General features: G+C 40.1%; 1 protein-coding gene across 1 annotated transcript; it reads right to left on the bottom strand.

Annotated features, from left to right (window-relative positions):
* Positions 1 to 2,672: 2,672 nt before the first annotated feature.
* LOC308300332 (serotriflin-like) lies at positions 2,673 to 22,288 on the bottom strand (the record flags this gene model as incomplete). Its single annotated transcript, XM_080744148.1, has 8 exons — positions 2,673 to 2,800; positions 4,280 to 4,362; positions 5,731 to 5,825; positions 5,964 to 6,106; positions 11,266 to 11,356; positions 12,088 to 12,188; positions 12,316 to 12,319; positions 22,211 to 22,288. The coding sequence occupies 8 exons, from the start codon at positions 22,286 to 22,288 to the stop codon at positions 2,673 to 2,675; spliced, it is 723 nt and encodes a 240-aa protein (XP_080600274.1).
* Between the last annotated feature and the right edge of the window lie 103 nt (positions 22,289 to 22,391).

Below are 22,391 nucleotides of genomic sequence, written 5' to 3'. Positions count from 1 at the left end.
CTCATATCTCCGCATCAGTATGACATCACACCACATGTGTACACAAACCTTTGTGTACGTTGCTGTGGCAACAGTCTGTTGTTGCTGGTCTGTTAGTGTACGTTAGCAACCACCTTAGCAACCATGGTTTTACCCTAGCAACCAACTGTTTACCCTAGCAACCAACTGTTTACCATAGCAACCATGTTTTTTTTACCCTAGCAACCAACTGTTTACCATAGCAACCAGATACGCAGAGCAGGGATCTCCATATATGGGCATAAACAGGTGACATCACACTGATGTCAGATACTCAGAGCAGGGATTTCTCCATAATATATGGGCATAAAAGGGATTATGTTAGGGATCTCCATATATGGGCATAAAAGGGATTCTGTTAGGGATCTCCATATATGGGCATACAAGGGATTCTGTTAGGGATCTCCATATATGGGCATAAAAGGGATTCTGTTAGGGATCTCCATATATGGGCATAAAAGGGATTCTGTTAGGGATCTCCATATATGGGCATAAAAGGGATTCTGTTAGGGATCTCCATATATGGGCATAAAAGGGATTCTGTTAGGGATCTCCATATATGGGCATAAAAGGGATTCTGTTAGGGATCCCCATATATGGGCATAAAAGGGATTCTGTTAGCTGTTAGTGATCTCCATATATGGGCATAAAAGGGATGCTGTTAGGGATCTCCATATATGGGCATAAAAGGGATTCTGTTAGGGATCTCCATATATGGGCATGAAAGGGATTCTGTTAGGGATCTCCATATATGGGCATAAAAGGGATTGTATCCCAGATGATGCCCTGTTAGGAGATCCACACTAACAGAATCCATATATGGTCCTACCGACAGCTGCTATAAGCCAACCCTGGCGATAAGGTCTGAGTCGAAGAAATGCTTCTTTCCTGGCAAGAATTGCCCCTTTATACTGTAGGGCTCGTTTGTGTATTGTATGACATCACGCCACATCATCGGCTGAGGACTGTGTGATGTCATCATATCTCCATATATGGAGACATAAGTTGCTCATGCCCAAATATGGGCTGGTGAGGTCAGACTTAGTGTGATGCGTAGGTTATCTCCATATATGGAGATTCAACTTCAATGAGTAACCATGGCAAACTGCCCGTATGTCTTGATAATTGGTAAAACAAACTTTTGGCCTATTTGTGGAGATAAGCGACCAACGGTCGCTTATCTCCCGATTAGGGAGTCTTACTGGTTATCCCACAATTTTGGAACCCATTTTTTCACCCAGTGCCAATTGCCTACGTAATCCTGGGCTCTGCTCTCCCTCTGCCGCGTCTGGGGAGACAACGGACTGACCTCATGCTTCCTTATGCATGAGGAGTCCACGTTGCTTCTTTTCACCTGACAGTGGAGATTTCCCTGGTTTGGCCGTAGCGCGTGGAAGGAACACGATATTCCAACCAGTTCCTTTCCCCTCCATCAGGCGCCCCGGCTGGCCAGGGGGAGGCATTATTGAGACCAGGATTACATGCATGTTTTTGTGAGGGTATCAACCCTAGGAGACACAGGGAGAACATGCAAACTCCACACAGAAAGGCCCTATCGCCAACCCCACCTAGGGTGTGGGCACTGATGACGTGGAGGGAGGAACACGCCGCCAGCGCCCACAGCGTCCCCCGGCGGGAATTGAACCCAGGACCTACTAGCTGTGAGGCGAAGCGCTAACCACTGCGCCACCGTGCCCCCGTAATTTACACATCCTACCTGGTTTGCGGTTGTCTTCCCCCATTCTGAATACCCATAGACCTTTTTCATATTGCATCATATAAGAACTGTGTTCCAATTATAAACAAATTATCTGAGCGGTTTGACTCATATGGATATGAAGAATCAACTGATGGTGAGAAAACGCTAATGTTACTGTCGCCAAATTAGTAATATTTTCGCTAGATACAGGCTTTATCAAATATGAGTGAATGACTATCATAAACCATACAGAGCCACCTCGCCGACAATATCGCAAAGAATGTTTGTTTATTTTTGGACCGCAATGCTTATATGAGACGATTTAAGGTGACTCAATGTTATTCTCCATAGAGAACTTACTTCCGTGGAACCGGGGGATGAGCGAGTCACGTCATGACTTCACTGTTCTATAGAAGAGCATTCCAGGTAATGTCTTCATTAACATCCAATGAGGACAGCAGTGCACACCTCGTGGCGCGCTCTGCTTGTGCAAAAGTAGGCCATGCCTACTTGTGCCTGCTTGTGCGTGAGGAGCAAGTTGGCACCTCGACAGAGTGCAGTTCTGATTTTATTTATTTTCACTTTCAGATTCTTGTTCGATACCAAGCTAGCTCACACTAACACTGAACGTCAAACAGGCAGAAATCATGACACACATGGGAGTATAAATAGACAAGGACTAAATGGACACACGTGAACTCAACTAGGCAATCAACACGCTAAACAACAACGCTAAAATCTCACATGACACAGATGCTTTCCCGGTAATGGGTTAAACAGGCAGAAACAGAAAGAGAGAAAATATGTCTTGTAATTTATGAATGCTGCTTTATTTTCTAGAAGCACAGAGGAGTGATAGTTTTCTTTGGATCTACGGGTTTGCATAACAAGGAACATCCTTGAATGTTTCTTGCGATGCGTATGGAGTCGGCGTGGTGATTCAGAGGGCGGGCGTTTAGAAGATCTCATCGGTGCATTTGCAGGAGGCGGGGCACCAGTCTGCGACGTTTGCGTTGCTGCAGCCCCACTGCTGCTTCAGGTCAGGACAGTTGCTGTACTGGTCAGTGTAAGGACATGGGTTGGCTGAGAGAGACAGAGTGACAGAGAGAGAGAGACACACAGAGACAGAGATGTACTGGTCAGTGTAGGGACATGGGTTGGCTGAGAGACATAGAGTGACAGAGAGACAGAGAGAAGACAGTGAGACGAAGTAGTGAATGCGACGGAGATAGAGAGACAACAGATCAGAGGTCATTGAGTGCCGCGCTGCGAGCTTGTAGATCTGCTATTTTTTTAAAGTCGTGAAAATGTGTGCAAATCTTTGAATATATGTATTTTCAAAGCGAACGTTTGTAACTCAAATTTTGCTTCTGGGTGGTCCCTGGAACTAAATATTTTGAGATGGGGGTCCGTGGCCAAATACATATCATTTTGAAAAGGTTTGAGAACCACTGACATAGTAGTCTCTCAAGAACAGACTAACTGAGCTCCAGTTAAGTGAAAAGGACCTTTTCTTTGACGATGGCTAGCCAGATTGCTGACATAGAAACACAGGGTTTTTTTCTCCAAAAACCTTAGAAGGGTTCAAAAGACACTTATAGAATCGGGTCAAAATTCAAATTTTCTCGATTTTTCAAAAATAGCAGATCTACAAGCTCGCAGCACGGCACTCGGTGCCGCGCTGTGAGCTTGTATATTTGCTATTTTTCAATAGTTAAAGCACATAATAATGATACACACCCGTTCTAAATGGGTTAAAAGAGCCGTTCAAAAGACTGGCTCATTTGGCTCATCTGTATATTTATCATTGTATATTTACCTATTTTTAAGAAGCATTCGTTGAAACATGAACCCACAAGGTGGCAATACATTCCTCTGATGACAATTAAGATAACAATTTTGTATTTACCCATTTTATAAAACGTGTGCGTAAATTAAGCTACCTATGTATTCATGCAACACCTAAAAAAAACAAGCAGGCAACAATGAAATCGCTCCTCCCCTTGTTCTCTGTCTCTCTCACTCACTCACTGTACTCAGTCAGTGCTCAGTGGAGTAGCAAGGAGGAGCTTTTGTGTTAAACCCCTGCTCCGACCCAAATGAACGGCTCCCTACTCCACGAACCGGATCCCATCGTCATCGTTCACTTCAAAGAGCCGTTCAAAAGATTTGATTTGTTCGCGAACGTCGCATCTCTAATTGAATTGATGTAATAGTGAAATATCAATATGTAATTGATTCGATTGACCATATATTTTCCAATTCCAATAAATGATACATCATTTCAAATCTAACATTCTGTGCTTTCGTAACCAAATCTGTAATTAAGCTGAAAAATTACATGGCACTCTTGTGGCTCAAAGCATTGTATTCAGTCACATTTATTTCTCAACTCCTCCTGAAACTTGCTAAAACCTCTAGTTAAAGTACATTTTGAATTACGGACAGAGTATTTCTACATTGCAGTGTTGATTTACAGTAAAAAGAGTACTTCTTTCCACCACTGCTTCACAGTACAATCCACGGTGTGGCAGAAATTCATGCAGAAATATGGTCACTTACTGCACAGCTTGTTATCACAGGCGTTGGGACAGTCACCACAAGATGGTCCAGACTTGTAGGGGTGGGTGTACTGGTAGTTACCACTGTATGTGGGACACAACATGAAATATTAAAGATAGTATATGATCCGAGAGTGTGAGACAGCAAAACTTTCTTTTTTTTTTTTAACGTCCATCTACTCACATTAATGAATACATTTTCAGCAATCATGGGTACTGTAGATGTTTCTACATGTATCTACAGCAGGGGTTTTCAAAGTGGGTGACGGGCACCCTGGGGTGCCGCGACAGCAGTCCTGAGGTGCCGCGAGATCATTTGATAATATTTGGAATTTATTTGGACACTTTAAAAAATATTTAGTATCATTTTAAACTTGAAGTACAAAGTTATTTTCAGTCAGTTCTAACCAAAATGGCTATTATCTCAACGTTTTCCTCGCATCATAATCACTAAAATATCGTCACTGTCGGACAGAAACCTCGTATCTCCAAGTTTCAAATGTGTACGTCTTTTGGTAAAGCAAAGCCCTGCTTCATCATACAAGACTGTCGCACAAAACCGATCTACAAGCACACAACGCCTTGCGATGCGAGGCGGTGTGTTCTTTGTAAATTGTAACCTTAAACTGCTATGCTGCCCATGGGCAACTGACTTCCCCCTTGGGATAATAAAGGTATCTATCCCATCCAATGCAATCCTTTTGTAAACTCTCAAGACCTGTAAAGGCACATTTGGAACCTGCTCTGCACAACACATTTTGAGATCCTGCCAAAACACCTTTTTCATTTTAAAATGCGGATCGCACGTTTCTCAACTTCATAACAGGTCACTCATATGGAATGTTTTTGTGTGTAATAAGGCTGAGAGTGCTCCTGGCACAAGCATTTCATTGTATGTCTGTACCTGTATGGATATGCATGTGACTAATAAACCTAAACCTAAACCTAAACCTAAATACTCTACCCTTACTGTCGTCAGTTATAAAACACAAAAATCCAAATCTTTGTGTGATAAAATAATAATTATGTTATATCACATTAAGCACTTGAACCCGATAGCATCCCTATTCTGGTGGGAAGATTTGCTGAATCTCACAATGCATTGCAGCTTGTATACCAGTTGTGACACATAGCAGTAGAAGTATGTGTACTTATGGGGGACAGTACACATAGAAGTATGTGTACTTATGGGGGACAGTACACATAGAAGTATGTGTACTTATGGGGGGGCAGTAGTGACACACATAGAAGTATTTGTTCTTACGGGGGACAGTAGTGACACACATAGAAGTATGTGTACTTACGGGGGACAGTGACACACATAGAAGCATGTGTACTTACGGGGGACAGTGACACACATAGAAGTATGTGTACTTACGGGGGACAGTAAACATAGAAGTATTTGTACTTACGGGGGGCAGTAGTGACACACATAGAAGTATGCGTACTTACGGGGGACAGTAGTGACACACATAGAAGTATTTGTAGGCGGCGTTGGGACAGTGGGCCATGGCACATCCGATCTGGTTGGAGCGGTACCACACCAACTGTACACACACAACACACAATAAAACATCAACTCAGTGTTTAAACAGTTTAAACAGTAACATGATACGCCTGAGGAGTCGATGAAATCTGTCGGGGCCATAGAATGTCCGCGTTAGGTTAGACTACTGCATGTGTACCTGGGTGTAGTGTCCGATAACTCCTCCGTTGATAGACCCCACACCGTAACGATAGTCCTTCACCTCGTCATACCAGGACTGGATGGCGCCGTCCCATGTTTCCTTATAACTGGCCATGTACAGGTTCTCACCACATCCACTGGCTGGAGAGAGAGACAGAGAGAGAGAGACAGAGAGAGAGAGACAGACAGAGACAGAGACAGGGAGAGAGAGACACACAGAGAGAGAGAGAGAAGGACTTAAAGGACAACCCTAAATCACTTCTAGGCTCATTTTCCTACTTATATTGATCCAAAATTACTGTCCATGGGGTCTATTAGGCAGAAATGCTTCTGTTTTCCAGTTTGCCCAGCAGAACGCAGCAGCTCTCATAGCATAGAGTTGAGCCTATAAGCCTATCGCTATGACACGAATTGTTGTGGTCAAAAGTGATTTTCTTTTTCATGAATGTGTTACTATTTGTCATTACAAACACATCCATGCCTTGGTTGTCCCACACAAGCCACCACAATCTCATAAATAATGTTTTGGGGTGAGCATTCGGCACAACTGCCAATCAAAGTGACAGTACTGGCCAATCACAGGGCTTCTTGTCCGGGACTTGGCAAAACACATAAAAGCCAAACATCTGTTTAGCAGAGTGTGATGGCTTGTGTGGGACAACGATGACATGGATGTGTTTGTTATGACAACTACTAACACATTCTTGAAAATAAAAACTCTTTTGACCACAACAATTTGTGTCATAGTGATAGGCTTAATAGGCTCAACTCTATGCTATGAGAGCTGCTGGGTTCTGCTGGGGAGACTGGACAACAGGAGCATTTCTGCCTAATAGACCCCATGGACAGTCTTTTGGGATCAATATAAGTAGGAAAATGAGCCTAGAAGTGATTTAGGGCGGAGTTGTCCTTTAAGCTGCGTCCAAACCTGAAGCTATTTCTTCTATTCTAGTCGTTTCTATCGCTTCAACCTTTTTTCTGCATGGGCACACTTTTCATGTCCCAATAATCCATTGAGCACACCAACATAATACGGGGGTGTAAATATCATCACTGTCGGGCTTTCAAGCATTTTCAAGGGGCACACTTGACCCTTCTCAGGGGCACACCAAAGGTCCCCTGGCACAGTGGTTGAGAAACACTGTTGTATGGTACAGGAAACAAGACTATCTATCTATCTGTCTGTCTGTCTGTCTGTCTGTCTGTCTGTCTCAGTATGCCCAAATATGGAGATGACTGATGTCACGTCATGTGGCCTTTCCTCTAAGTCGTCTAAGCGCTATACTCTAGTTGTTATATGAATTCAAGTTCAATGCTCTCCTATCCCAACTAGAATTGAGGTTGATAAAGTGTCACCAGTGTGTGACCTGTGATCTGTGATGCCAGTATTTGCTCTTCCACTCCAGATGTTTTGTTTATGCTATGAAAGCCACAGGCCAGCTTATCTGAGAGCACTGGAAGCAGGGGCGTCAATTGGGTATGGCAGGGGTATGCAGCTGCCATACCCTGGGTCCAGGGGAGAAAATAAAAGTTACTTTTAAATATAAATCCATGAATGTCTCTTTGTTAAAATACAGTAAAATAAAGTGCAAATTTTAACTAAATGGTCACTTTAACAAGGTATTATAATTATATTCTCCACACTTTTATTCTCCCCATCTTGACAAGATGGTATATGCCCAGGTTCCGCAGGTCAGCTGCACAGTGCAATGCATTATTGTTAATTGTGGCACGTTTACTAAAATGCCAAGTTTAGCTGCACTTGAACAACTGTTCCAGGCTGCCATATCCAGACCAAGAAACCACAGAAACCTGTGTAAAAAACTGTAAAAACTCATTTTTTCGAGGCGTTTTGCGAGGCGTTTTGAGCATGTAGATCGGCTATTTTCACAATAGAACCGTGTTATACAAAATGTAATGCCTCTTTTCCATGAGGACTCCCATCTTTGCCATACCCTAGCTTTTGCTGAACTGACGCCACTGACTGGAAGCAGTGGCAGTGCGTCCCACTAATTTTGGCAAGCAACGGTGCTGCTTGCCAAAAACAACAGACATGCTTATCAACTCATTAGTTGAAAAGGAGGTTGCCCTCATATCACACATTAAATAGCATTTGATAAATCTTTGATGCCAGTATTTGCTCTCCCAGAAACGGAAGGCAGCTTATCGGATGTAGTGGCAGTGTGTCTGACTCGTGAATTTATTATACACTAGGAACGACAGTGTGTCGCTTGCCAAAAAAGAACAGATCTATCTTATCAACGCACCATTGATAAGCTTGCAAGTCTAGTGGAGCATAAGTATGCTATCCGCACAAACGACGAGAGAAACATTTTGGATCCACTCTCTAGACGCACTGTGTCCTCCAGGTCTGAATGAGGATATAGACTTCATGTGTTTTCTTTAGTACATTTTTGCAGTTATACTTTTCATTGACTTAAGTTTGCTGCTTTATTTGTTAAATGTATATATATTGTTTTGTTATATATATAAAAAGAAATCTCTTTATTTAGTTGGTAAATTGATTGATTGCTCCAGTGTCTGTTCCTATGTAATTACCTTTTGTGTTGCTCACACACACATGTGTGCAATTTTGGGTGTGTGTCCTAAGTGCTGATTGACTAGGTCTCTGCAACCCTTTGTATATAAGGACTTCTGTTTGTCTGTTTGCCTCATATATGCCCTGATGAAGACCCTGAGTGGGTTGAAACATGTTGGCATTTATTATTCTGTTATGAAATAAAGTACACAGCTTTTACGTCTGTTCCCCTCCTTTTTAACTTTTTGAGTGCTCGGATCCTTCCTCTCTTTTTCAAGTTTTATCCCACTGGTCCTAGAAGCACCCACCACACGTTTTTAACTTTGCTGCTACCTCCTGAGCACCTAGTTTCTCTTGTTCTTTGCTAGGCTTGCAAGTCTGTTCGTTTTGATCAAACTAGCCCTTACCCGTTCAAAGATATGAGCTCTAAAATGATGTGCAGTGTGTGGGTTATGGGATGTGCACTGTGCACACAGTATATGAGGGATGGAAAGTAACTTTAACTGGTGCTTGCATGATGTACTGTAGGAGCATCAATGTAAGAAACCCGTTTCGTTTAATGGCTACAGAGATACTGTCCCCCCCCCCCCCAGCCCGCCCGCCCGCCCACCCGCCTGCACACACACCCGCCTGCCTGCACACACACACACACACACACACACACACACACACACACACACACACACACACACACACACACACACACACACACACACACACAGAGCTGGTTAAACATTTTGCCTCATGCTAGATGCAGAATAGATGTGCCTCAAGCTAGATGCAGAATAGATAGTAGATACACCATAAAAATGCTAATATACAGCATATGATTTGTGAAAGTGACAAACGGGCTTCACAGTTATGTCAGGTGTGTTCATATGCTTATGGTGATGCGATTTCAGATCAATTGCTCCAGCCACTGAGGAGAAACGCTGTGACAGACACTCAGACACTCACTCAGACACTCACTCAGACATTCGCAAAATTATAGTATAGATAACACGCATGCAGGGGTTCAGAGTCTCACTCAAGGTCAGGAGGAGCCGGGATTTGAACCACCGACCCACGGCTCACGGCTAAAATAACGTATTTTAAACCTGGAACCAGGCCATCCTGGCTCCTGGTGAATTATGGCCAACTTAGATTCTGTGTCAAACACTGCGCGGTCATTATGGCGTATATGGACACGACAGGCTGATAATTCACTGAGGCGGAATTATGTATATGTATTTTGGATTCATGTCAATTTGTGTTTTCAGATATTTAACCACTTGAACTGTCATCACCTAATAAACCTGACCTTTTACTCTGTACTTAGTCTGCTCTTTTTCCCCTCCACACCAAACCTCTTTGCGAAAATAGCCGATCTACAAGCTCACAACGCCTCACAGCGCGAGCCGTAGATCTGCTATTTTTGGCTACAGTTGGACACTAGGCAATTGGCACTGGGTGAAAATGGGTTACAAAATCGTGGGATAAAAATTATAGAAAGAAATAATAATAATATGGACACTAAGGTTCAAGTTGTTAATTGGAAGATTTGGAGGAGCAGGAATATGCTCCATAATGACCAAGCAGCAAGACCTTATAGCACTTATTACCCAGCTAATAAATACAATTAATAATTTGACTCAAGACTAAAAACAAAATGAAGTATGTCCGTGTTTACAGACTGCTGAAAGTGTTCCACAAGTGTTGCGCTGGGTGTCCCCCCACGGGTCGCCTTGGAAAACAAGTAAGTGCTGATCAAATAAATCCATTTTCTGTTACTACGTCGTCTATTTCTCGCCTCAAATGTTTTTAAAAACATTCTTGAGAGCAACGTTTTGTTGTAAATGACGCTGTGTGTTTGTTTACATGGCTGACATGTTGGATACGGTACTAAATTCACACAGTGCATCCTGACTGCAGCAGGTGCTCTGAGCCGTTGATGAGCAGCGGTGAATTACAGAGCAGAGCGGTCATTATGCGCCTATAATTCACCGCTGATTTCAGCGCTCGACCAATCAGAATCAAGCATTCAACCAAGCCGGGTAATAAAATGAAATATTCAAACATCTTTGGACACAGAATCACCAGGAGCCTGGATGGCTTGGATCCAGGCTTAAAGGGATATTCCACTTTCAACAGGGAAACACCTTATTGGCTTTACTCCTCATACACACCCATTGTAATTTCAAACTTCATTAAAAACACCCATTATTTTTTCTGGTGACTCATATTACCCACTTAATACGTGAGCAGGCTGTGTTTTATCCATAACTGTTTTCATTTATTTGTAATAATTATTTGGGAAGATAGAAAACATGAAATACAAAGAATATTTATTAAAAATAAATGAAAAAAGTTATCGAAAAAACACGGCCTGCTCACGTATTAGGAGGGTATTATGAGTCTCCAGAAAAAAAATAATGGGTGTTTTTAATGAATCTATCATGGTTAAAATGAAGTTTGAAGTTACAATGGGTGTGTGTGTGTGGGGAGAGGCCCTGGGCCTGGAGGGCCTATTAACATTTACATCAAATATCTAAATATTGATTCAAGCCAATTAAAAACTGTTCAGGGTTTTCATAAAAGCCTGATTAGACGATAAAATTAAGTTTTTTTGAAAGTGAAACAGTGAAAGTGAAAGTGAAATCCCCCCATTCCAGTGCCATTGTCTGCATCCCACATTATGAGACGTAGAGTCAGTGGTCAGTATAATGAGCATTAGTGAGGACCCAGTCTATGAAGATAAGGTCTCATTTTAAGGGGGTCTTACTGCTGATTTTCCTCTGGCTTTCGGGGCTGTGGTTCATGGAGCAGCCGTTGGCCCATCTCTGAGCGTTGGCTGCAGCTTCGTTGTTCCAACTCTGTGGGAACAGAGGACACAGGATGTTAGGCACCCCTACATTATAATTTTCACTCCCAGCACCTTATATTTATAGCATATCGGCGTTGTCGGGTGGAAACCTTGTATGTCCAAAACAGTTTGTTTATATTTATCATCTATAAAATGTACTAAACTAGTGAAAACAGCAGATCTACAGTACAAGCACACAACGCATTTTTGGTACTTTTACTTCTACTCCACTACATCTCAGAGGCAAATATTATGCTTTTACTCCACTACATTTATTTCAAAACTTTACAGTTACTTTGTAGATTTAGATTATCATTACAGAACATACATTAACCACTTCAGCACTATACAGTATACATTTCGTCCGTTTGAAAATAGCCGATCTACAAGCTCACTGAGTCATGATGCGATCTGCTGTTTTCAAAAAATATTTTTTGTTATATATGTACATTTTGAACTTGTGAAACAAAATGAGAGTACTTTCTATTTACATTGCAAGTACTTTTCCCACCACTGCCCTTGTCTGAAAATATTGTGTGCCTCCATAAACTAAAATTTGTGTTGTTAAAATGTTTCAAAAAATATTCAATTCACAGCACTGACAGTGTATGGATTGGCTGGTGAGACACTGGATTGTATTTTATATTGTGTACCGGTATGTATGTTGTACTCTATGGACCTTCTGGATAGTGTGAAATAAAGACTGAACTGAATGGAACGCTGTATAAAGGAGTATCTTACCATCTTCAGCATGTTGCTGGCACTAGGCCTCACACCTCTCCTCAGAGTGTTGTGTTTGTTCACAATGTCACTCTGGTCTGACCGAGAGACCAGCATAACATCTAGAAGACAAACAAACAGAACAAAAAGACAGGAATGAATGAGTGAAATTCTGACAAACAACATTATGTGAAATGTTGTACAATGTGAAACATTGCAATGACTTTTAAACAATGGTACACAACTCACCCTCCTGCAGGTTCCGCAGAGAGATGAGATAGAGAGATGAGATAGAGAGATAGATAGAGAGATAGAGAGGAAAGGTTCATTAAAAGTACACTATATTGTGTATCATTATTTTATGCTTTAACTATTGAAAAATAGTAGATATACAAGCTCACAGTGTGGCACCGAGTGCCGCGCTGCGAGCTTGTAGATCTGCTATTTTTTTTAAATCGCGAAAATTTGAATTTCTACCCGATTCTATAAAGTGTCTTTTGAATCCTTCTAAAATTTTTTGAAAATCCCTACGTTTCTATGTCAGCAATCTGGCCAGCCATCGTCAAAGAAAAGGTCCTTTTCACTTAACTGGAGCTCAGTTAGTCTGTTCTTGAGAGACTACTATGTCAGTGGTTCTCAAACAGCTCGCAGCGCTGCACTCTGTGCCGCGCTGTGAGCTTGTATATCTGCTATTTTTCAATAGTTAAAGCATTCAATAATTCTAGGCCTAAATGCGTTAATACCTTGCAGAGAGCATGAATTCAAAACACATTTTTGACATAATTATGTTCATTAGAAATGCAAGCATCGTCATATGGAAACACTACATGAATAAGCCTATCTTTTATACCGTAAAAACAATTTCATAAAGCTTTCTATTTGACAGTGTTATTCATAAGCAATATAAATAAAAGCAACACTTTTAGATAGATATGAATTAACACGTCAACATTCTATTTATTATCCTAATCCCTAAATCCCTTCAAAAGTATTTTGGAAGCTTTTGAGAACATTTGTACCAACTGAAATGAAAGGTTTAAGGTGGTTAAATATAGTATAATAGTATAGTATAATACATTTTACAACTGAAATGAAAGGTTTAAGCTGGTTAAATATAGGCTGCATAATTGCAGAGAATGCAGACGCCAATTGTCGCAAATCCAAGTAATTGCATGACGCTGCAGTAGATTAGAGTTTATCATGATTGATTATGTATGACGTTATAGAGTAGATCATGTATTCATTGATTATATTAATATCTAGGTCTGTACAGTATGATGATACTAACACTTGATAGTTAGGAGTCGAGAGGTCTTCAGAAGGCCTCAGTAACTATTGTTTTGATAAGGCCTATCTTGTTATGGTACAGCTTGTTCCAGAGGCCTTGAAGCCACAGTATAACTCTAGTGTTTGACCATTCTTCTGGGCAGAACTCTTTTACCACTGCCCAGAGTGTTAATTGTACTTCTGTCCATGATATCATTTTATATATAAACTTGACCACACACCACCTAATATAATTGTCTTGTCTCCTCATTTTCTCATGATTATTGATTGATCTGAATTCCACCACAGTTGGCGTCACGAAACAGGATTCCAAACCCGTTGACAGATCCATGGACACAGAGAAGGAGTCGCAGCTGCAGTTAAGGTAAGGCATTGGCCTTCCCTCCTTTCTCTGTGTGGTTGGACTGTACAACGGTACGTAATATTTATTTAAGTTAGAACTGTCTTGAAAGGGGAATTCTAAACCTTGCCAAATTGTATTGATGAGAGGAGTCAGACAAATAGAAGATTGTTGAAATAATAGGTTGAACAGGTTGTTTTATAGAAGTTGTTTTACAATAGTCCACTATTATTGTTGATAATTGAGATCCGTATCCGATCGTTGTAGGCTCATGTGGTGAAAATGAGTTGATTGTTGAGATCCCTATAAGTTTATGATAGTCAGTGAGCTAATCGTTGCTCCTTATAGGAAGTTTGAGCTAATTGTTGCTCCTTATAGGAAGTTTGAGCTAATTGTTGCTCCTTATAGTCACTGAGCTAATTGTTGCTCCTGGTCAGTGAGCTAATTGTTGCTCCTTATAGGCCAGATTGAGATCATTGTTGTTCGGTATATTATAGGCCTGGTTTGAGATAATTGTGTCTCTTCATTAGGTCAGATTTGAGCCGGTTGTCATTCCATATAGGTCAATTTTGGTCCATTCTATTTGAAGTAAGAGTTATTTGAATCTGTGGTAGGAAACAATAGCATATTTCATTATGCCTACAGATAGCCCCATTGATGTAATGAAGAACAAACATGGCAATGCAGCTGTGAGATACCAGGATGCCTGGGTTAAATGGTCAAAGGGCCAGTGGCCTGCCACAGGTAGCTTTAATGAGCAAGATCTGAAAAATGTGAGGCTTATGGGAGAAGAACACATTAAGAAATTGAGCACGAAGGATAGAGATAAGTGTCATGTGGCACTGTCCATTTGGGAACTTGAAATTCAATTCAGAGATGAGAAAAGCAAAGGAGAAAAACTTGAGGAAGACAAAAGGGAGGATGCAGAAATGCTTAAATTACAGGATTTAAAACTTAAACAAATTGAAGCTGAAAAACTTGAGAAAGACAAAAGGGAGGAAGCAGAAAAGCTTAAACTACATGCAATTATAAACAAACAAAATGTATTGTTAAAATTCCATAAACAAAGCAATAAAGGAAGGCAAGATAGCAGCAGCAGCACAGATTCTAACCCTGAATATGATGAAGAGCAGGAAGGAATAGACAAAGAACTAACAAAAACAAAGAATACAGTAAAACCAAAGCCCCTGAAGAAGTCACATAAACGGCCTTCCCACAACAAAAGTACTGACCCCTCAAATTTAGAGGCAGGAGCAGCGTCTCAAATGCCCATGAGAGTTGTTGCTTTTGGAGCAGACGAAGGGCATAGAGCTAAAATATTTAGACCATGGGGACCAAACGAACTGAACTCACTGCTTTTCCAGAATAGCTTTCCTGACCCTAAGATGTGTCCAAGTTCATTTATGGATAAATTAGAAACAATGACAAAAGTTTATGACATAGTCCCATGTGACCTAACACAGATTATGGAATGTGCATTGGAACCTGGTGCATTTAGGGATTTGGAACATGAAATGGCAATACCAGATGGCACGAAATGAGAGGGAGGTCAAACAATTGATACATGTATGAGAACCATTAAAAATGCATTAAAGGTGTATACAAGAAAGTTTGCTAACATTAACAACATCACAACGGCCTATCAGAAGGTCAATGAGGATGTTAGTGACTGGGCCACAAGATTCAAATCATTATGGGAAACCAATAGTGGAATGGAAGGGAATGAAGCAGAGCCGTTTCAAGTACAGTATTTTGTCAATGGTCTTAAACCAGATATTAAGAATCGTTTACAGACTGTAGTATTGGGGTGGGAATCACAAACAATGCTGGCTATAGTGAATATTGCAATTCAGGCAGAGAGGCAGGTTAATAGACCACAAAACGAAGCACAGGAGGTCAGCATGCTTTATCAAGGTGTCAGAGGGAAACCTATAAACGGGTCCAGAGGTAAGAAAAAGAATAGGCGTAAGAAATTACATGTTTGCTTTGCATGTAATAAGATAGGACACCATGCCCGAGCACATAAGTAAGCGACCTTTGTGTATATCGATACGATATAGTAAATAGTTATCATTGAATAAGTATTTGAAACACAGACATTAAAGATTAAGGAAGGAGAGTGAGTGACTCACACATACCGGTATACAGTACTCGCACACTCACTCATCCACACTCAGTGAGTGACACGCACATATACGGTACATGCACGCTCACACACAAAGACACACTCAGAGATTGTCTAGAGCAGAGCAAGATAGATTCTCTTGTAGTATACAGTATATTTTCAAAACGAAGGCATTTTAAATAACAACAGTGTTCAGCTCAACGGCCAGTTCAGGGCCTTATGCCCGACAGGGAGAATCCACCCGACCTAGAGGAAGTTAGACAAAGGGATATGTTGTCCAGATTGAACCAATACATTCAGAAGACATATCGCCACTTGACCGCGTTAGCTGAGCAACATTTTAGAACGGTGGGGGATAATATTCATTGGTCTGCAGTGGAAATGCTTAAATGGTGGGAACACCAGATGTACTGTAACCACCACCACTACATCGGACTGGGGACGTGTAACCACGGTCAATATGCCAGTCGTGATGAATGCCCCATTTTGAGAATTAATGGACATATGTAAACCACTTTTGGTTGTAGAAAATTGAAGCAGAAAAGCTTAAACTACTGGAAATGATCCATCCTTCTAAAACTACTGGAAATGATAAATAAACAAAATGAAGTAAAAGAGAATCCCATAAACAAAGTGATGAAAGAAAGTGTCACTGACTCTTCAAATTTAGATGAGCTACTTATATTCTAAATAATTGTATGATGTGATTAGACTACACTATGATCTGTAACTAACATGTAGGTTGTTGACTGGCTCATTGAAATGATTATGATTGTCAGAAATTACAAAATGAAAAGCATCCTATAAATTGTTTAACGCCTAACCATGGTCAACATGCCAGTTGTGTGAATGCCTCACCTTAAGAATTAATGGACATACAGTAAGTCAGCCACTGTTTGGTTGTAACAAATTGTAAATCTCTACAGTATTATGTGTGTTTATCCGACCATAATTATAGATAAACTGACATTTTCAGCCATACTAAAAGACAATGAAATTGATTCTGATTGTTCCACCGAAGTAACATTTATTACAATAAATATCAAAGGAAACTGTATAATACGAGACATACGGGGTTTCTTTAGGGGACACGGGCCTGCCTGGAGAAGTAAGTGCAGAGAAAATGATAAGAAATAGATTGAGGCTACTCAAGGCCATCTGTTCTGTTGTGAGTTGGATTATTTTGAAAATATTCTCGACAAAGTGGTGAAGTGTTCTTTTAAATTGATGTGCTGTCTTTATTATAGTGAATCAATAATGTATAATAGTATAGTTCACTGGCAATAATATCTACCAAGATTTAAGATGAATTGGAGATCGAATGTGTCTCGAACTGTGTCTGTAAACAAGAGATAATGGAGCTGCTCTAGTTGTTATGGAACTTTGTTCTTTTATGATATGTAAACAAGGTACAGGCTGCCTGTGTGATTCAGTGATGACAGTAATTGAGTACATTTACTTCAGTGTAGTAATCAAGTATGTTCGAGATATATATTATTTTCCTTGCTGGAGTGTTTCAGTATAGTTATTTGAAATTGACTAGAGCTTAGAGAGAAATATTGGACTTTCATTTCCTTTAGAATTATGAAGAAACATTAATTATTAGTTAATTTAGAGACATTGAGTGTCATTATAAAACATGTGTGCTATTTGACTAATGAGACGAAGCTAATTGTAGGTCAAATGTTTTTAATGGTTATGATCTTTAGTACAGTTACTGTATGTTAAAGAGAGAAATTCAACATTTATACACATTTTGTTGTCTGTAAGTGCCAGTTGTTATGTTAATACTAAGTATATAATCGGTGTTTTTCAGTAACTGATGGCAAAAGTGGTATTCTAAGTCAGTAAGGACCGATTACAACCACAAAATAGCTCAATTGAGAACTAACATAGCAGGGAATACTGTAGTGGGAAAATTATCATGATTTTCATAAATGATCAAATGTGTGATAATAATAAAACGAAGGACTTAAGTGGAATATGTTGTGCTAAGAAGTAACATATGTAGTTAACAGGCCCATCCAAGACATTCACTATTGAGACAAATAGTTTGTGCAGAAAAGATAAGCATAGGCACAGTGAATTCTGTAGTTAGTAGGCCAAAGTCAAGGACGTACAGTAAGTGACAGTAGTGAATAGAAATATGCCATGATCTGTATTTAATTACTCAAGTGTAAATTCTACTTTAGAAGTGTCAATTATATTGTGATTTTTTTTCCATTGAATAATATGCATTGCATTGACTAATCTTTTAATTGTTAGTATAGGAAACTAACTAAATATTTGCGAGGTTATGCTTAACAGGAGTACCAACCGAGGCCGCACAAAACAAAAACAGAACATCACACGGGATCGGAAAAATAAGATAAGTATAATTCTAGTTGTCAACAAAATATGTTTCAGATAAAATAGAGCTCAATGGCTCCAAATGGTTGATTCACCCAAAACATGTTTTGAATAGCAAGGCCTATTATGTATAGGGCACAATAATATACATTTTGCATCCACATTATCACATACACTGCAGTTGTAAGTCATTTACACAGTCACGCCCAGACTTTAGAGTTATATTTTTCTTTCACATTCGAAAGTTTGGCAGATTGTGTAGGTGGAAGTCTATCCTGACCAGACACTCATGACAAAGAGTCAATTATGCCACTGGAAGTGCTGAATTTTATGAAATTACGAACTGTGACTATGGAGTGAGCACATTTTGCTACAGAAGGCACAACATTTCAACAGTCAAGGACCTATGCCTGGAGTGTGTTTTGAGAGACATTTCATTTTCTGCGCAAGCTTTTTGGGGAGAGCTTGTTTTGACAACCTTCTAATCTGTTACAGACACACTGGAACTGTTCGTTTTCGTGCCACGGTCAAGGACACATGACCAGCTCTTGCCTTTTAACCTCAATTTTTTACAGAGAAAGCTGAATTAGGTAAATTGTCCTGTGAAAGGCACAGGAAGTTATTTTGTGTTTCCAATTACATCTTGTGTGTGCTAATTGAATAATGCAAATGAATTAACCAGCTTACTAACCTAACTAAACAAACCCAATCATATTCATTCTGAAAAATGATTATATACAGTATGCATGCAAAAGTGGCTTTGTGTGCCATGTTCATCGGTTTGTTTCACAGCGAGGGCCCAGCAGAGCAAAACAACACTCTGCATGTTAAAGTGTGCAGTAAATGGCTGGAAAATAAGGATCAGTCCTGATTAGAGCTTCAAATTAAATAAGGCTGTCATTGTGAATCTTCTACCAATCCAATGGAAATACATGTTTTCCACATGACGTGGGAAGTTTGAAATGGCACATCAGTCACCAGAGATATGAATCGTCTGGGCTGGATGCAGTTGAATGTGCCTTGCAGTCTCGAGCGTTGTTTTCGTGTGGAATATATCGTTGGGTACCTGTTATTCCTCTTGCTGGCTTGTTTGAAGACAAAGGAGAAACAACCGTTGTTTAACCGGGCCGTGAGATTTTGAGGAAAAGGGGGGCTGCAGGTTATTAAACCTCGCCCCGGTTTTCCGGTCTCTTTCCTGAGAAGTGCAAGGAAGGGTGATGTCACCCTTGCCTCTGTTTCCAAACGCGCATGGAGATATCGTTGGAATATATCGGTCAAAATGGAGATACCTTCTTGTTCTTTTCCGCCCGAAACGGAATATGTTGTGACGGACAGTCATAACATGCATGGACTCTGATCTTGTTCAAAAACTCTTCTATACACACACACACACACACACACACACACACACACACACACACACACACACACACACACACACACACACACACACACACACACACACACACAAAAAAAAAAACAGAAAGGTGGTGTCCCTTTTCCCCCCCTTCCCTTCCCTTCCCACTTACACACACACACACACACACACACACACACACACACACACACCCCGGCCCCACCCCCTTTCCCAAGTCCCATTATGTTTTCTTTATTTTGAAACATTCACAGATACACATACATGTTTTGTTTGATGGGTTATGTCTGTCAATTGATGGCGATCAATTATAATGGAACAACTTGTGTACCTGATTAGGTTAGCAGGCCGCTGCCTTAATGATGGTGGTAATGAGGAGTGATGAGTGACTTTGCCCTGCAAGATAAAGCAGGTTTAGATCTCATCCACAATTGGGTCGATCATTATTGAACCACGATCAATTGACATTCATTTTATTAATTTGTTATGTTGTGATTAGTGTTTTGTGCTTTTGTTTAAATAGTTCATGTACCAATTTTTCCCAATGATGACTTTGATGAGGTATTTTTTTTCCATTAGATGACATTCATTTATTATGTTTCATTAGATGTTTTAGAAAGATTGTATTTAATTATCCAAAGAAAAAAAAATACAAGTGAAAAAAGGGAGGAATTGCAGTAGATTAGAGTTTATCATGATTGATTATGTATGACGTTATAGAGTAGATCATGTATTCATTGATTATATTAATATCTAGGTCTGTACAGTATGATGATACTAACACTTGATAGTTAGGAGTCGAGAGGTCTTCAGAAGGCCTCAGTAACTATTGTTTTGATAAGGCCTATCTTGTTATGGTACAGCTTGTTCCAGAGGCCTTGAAGCCACAGTATAACTCTAGTGTTTGACCATTCTTCTGGGCAGAACTCTTTTACCACTGCCCAGAGTGTTAATTGTACTTCTGTCCATGATATCATGTTATATATAAACTTGACCACACACCACCTAATATAATTGTCTTGTCTCCTCATTTTCTCATGATTATTGATTGATCTGAATTCCACCACAACGCAAATAGCAACGTAGTTGTCATCTGGCATGCGATGATTTTTGTGGAAAAAATAATCAAGATTAGTGATATTTTCACACTGGTCAAAATATGCTTTCAACTCATTAACCTCCTGAAACCCAGAATCCATATTCTGGGCTATTTTGGGGCTAAGCGATCTGGTATAATGTTTAAAAAAAATAGCATAGTGTAACACCCAGGACCCATTTTGATGGGTGCCTTAATTTTTGATTTCCAACATTTTGTTTTTAATTATTATTATTTCAAAACATTTTCAAAAAACAGTCCCCAGAAAGCTAAGATTTTCATAGAAAAAGAAAATGCTATGGAAGCGACGCGTTTTCACTAGTTTGGGTCCCGGGCAAACACCTAATCTCTCTTTTGGGCCTCTACTTGAAAGGTTTGTGAACCACTGGCATCGAGGGTTTAAGACATACATGGGCAACTGGCGGCCCGGAGGCCACATGCGGCCCCCACCTTCACTTATTGCGGCCCGCAGGTTGATATCGGAGTACTGATTATTGATTTCAGCTGTTACAATTCCAAACATGGAAAAATGGCCCACTTTAATTAGGCTACTAGTCTATATTAGTAGCTAAATGACTAGTATTAAAATGTTATTGTATTTTTTATGTCCAATGTATTTGAATTTAAGTTCATAAAGTTAACATAAGAACATATAAATGTACCGGTATTTGAAATGTAAAAACGAAAGAAGAAAAAAAAGTTACTTTCAGGATTCCAATAAAAAAATAGCAAAAATAGCAGATCTACAAGCTCAAAATGTGTTGCACTGCGACGCGTTTTGAGCTTGTAGATCGGCTATTTTTGCTATGTAGGCCTACTGTATATGCATCGTGGCCCTCTGGAGGGCCACGATGCATTCCAGAGCGATTTACAATAAGCTTGCCTTACTGTTACATTATTTGTACCTTTTCTGTTTCTAACCCTAACCCTGTATCCTTGCTCTGTAAAGCACTTCCAGCTGCATTTCATGTTGTGAAAGGTGTTATACAAATAAGGTTGATTAGAACGGGTATACATTGTTGTGTATCATTATGTTATGCTTTAACTATTGAAAAATAGCAGATATTAAGCTCACAGTGCGGCACAGAGTGCCGCGCTGTGAGCTTGTAGATCTGCTATTTTTGAAAAATCTTGAAAATTAGAATTTTGACCCTATAAGGTTTTTTGAAAAACCTAATATGTTTCTGTGTCAGCAATCTGGCTAGCCATCGTCAAAGAAAAGGTCCTTTTCACTTAAAGTGGAGCTCAGTTAGTCTGTTCTTGAGAGACTACTATGCAGTGGTTCTCAAACTTTTTCATGTGAAGGACCCCCAAAATTATATGTATTTGGCCACGGAGCCCCATCTCAAAATATTTAGTTCCAGGGACCACCCAGAAGCAAAATTTGAGTTACAAACGTTTGCTTTAAAAATACATATATTCAAAGATTTGCATACATTTTCATGATTTTTCAAAAATAGCAGATCTACAAGCTTGCAGCGCGGCACCGCTGTGAGCTTATATGCTATTTTTCAATAGCTAAAGCATTCAATATTTCTAGGCCTAAATGGGTTAATAGTTGTCATTACTTACGTTGTCCTCAGCCACGGGGGTGGCAGGCACCCTCACAGCCAGCAGAGCGCAGGCCAACAGCAAGGTAAGCGTGTACATGGTGCTATCCAAGTATGGCTACTGTGTCTGTGTCCTGACAGCTCTTATATATATATATACACTGTGCTGTACGGTACTTGTGGCTGACACGTGAACTCCTACT

Source organism: Nannobrachium achirus (genome assembly GCF_963921795.1).
Source record: "Nannobrachium achirus genome assembly, chromosome: 16".
Classification (NCBI taxonomy): domain Eukaryota; kingdom Metazoa; phylum Chordata; class Actinopteri; order Myctophiformes; family Myctophidae; genus Nannobrachium; species Nannobrachium achirus.
This window is presented reverse-complemented; position numbering and strand designations above follow the sequence as displayed.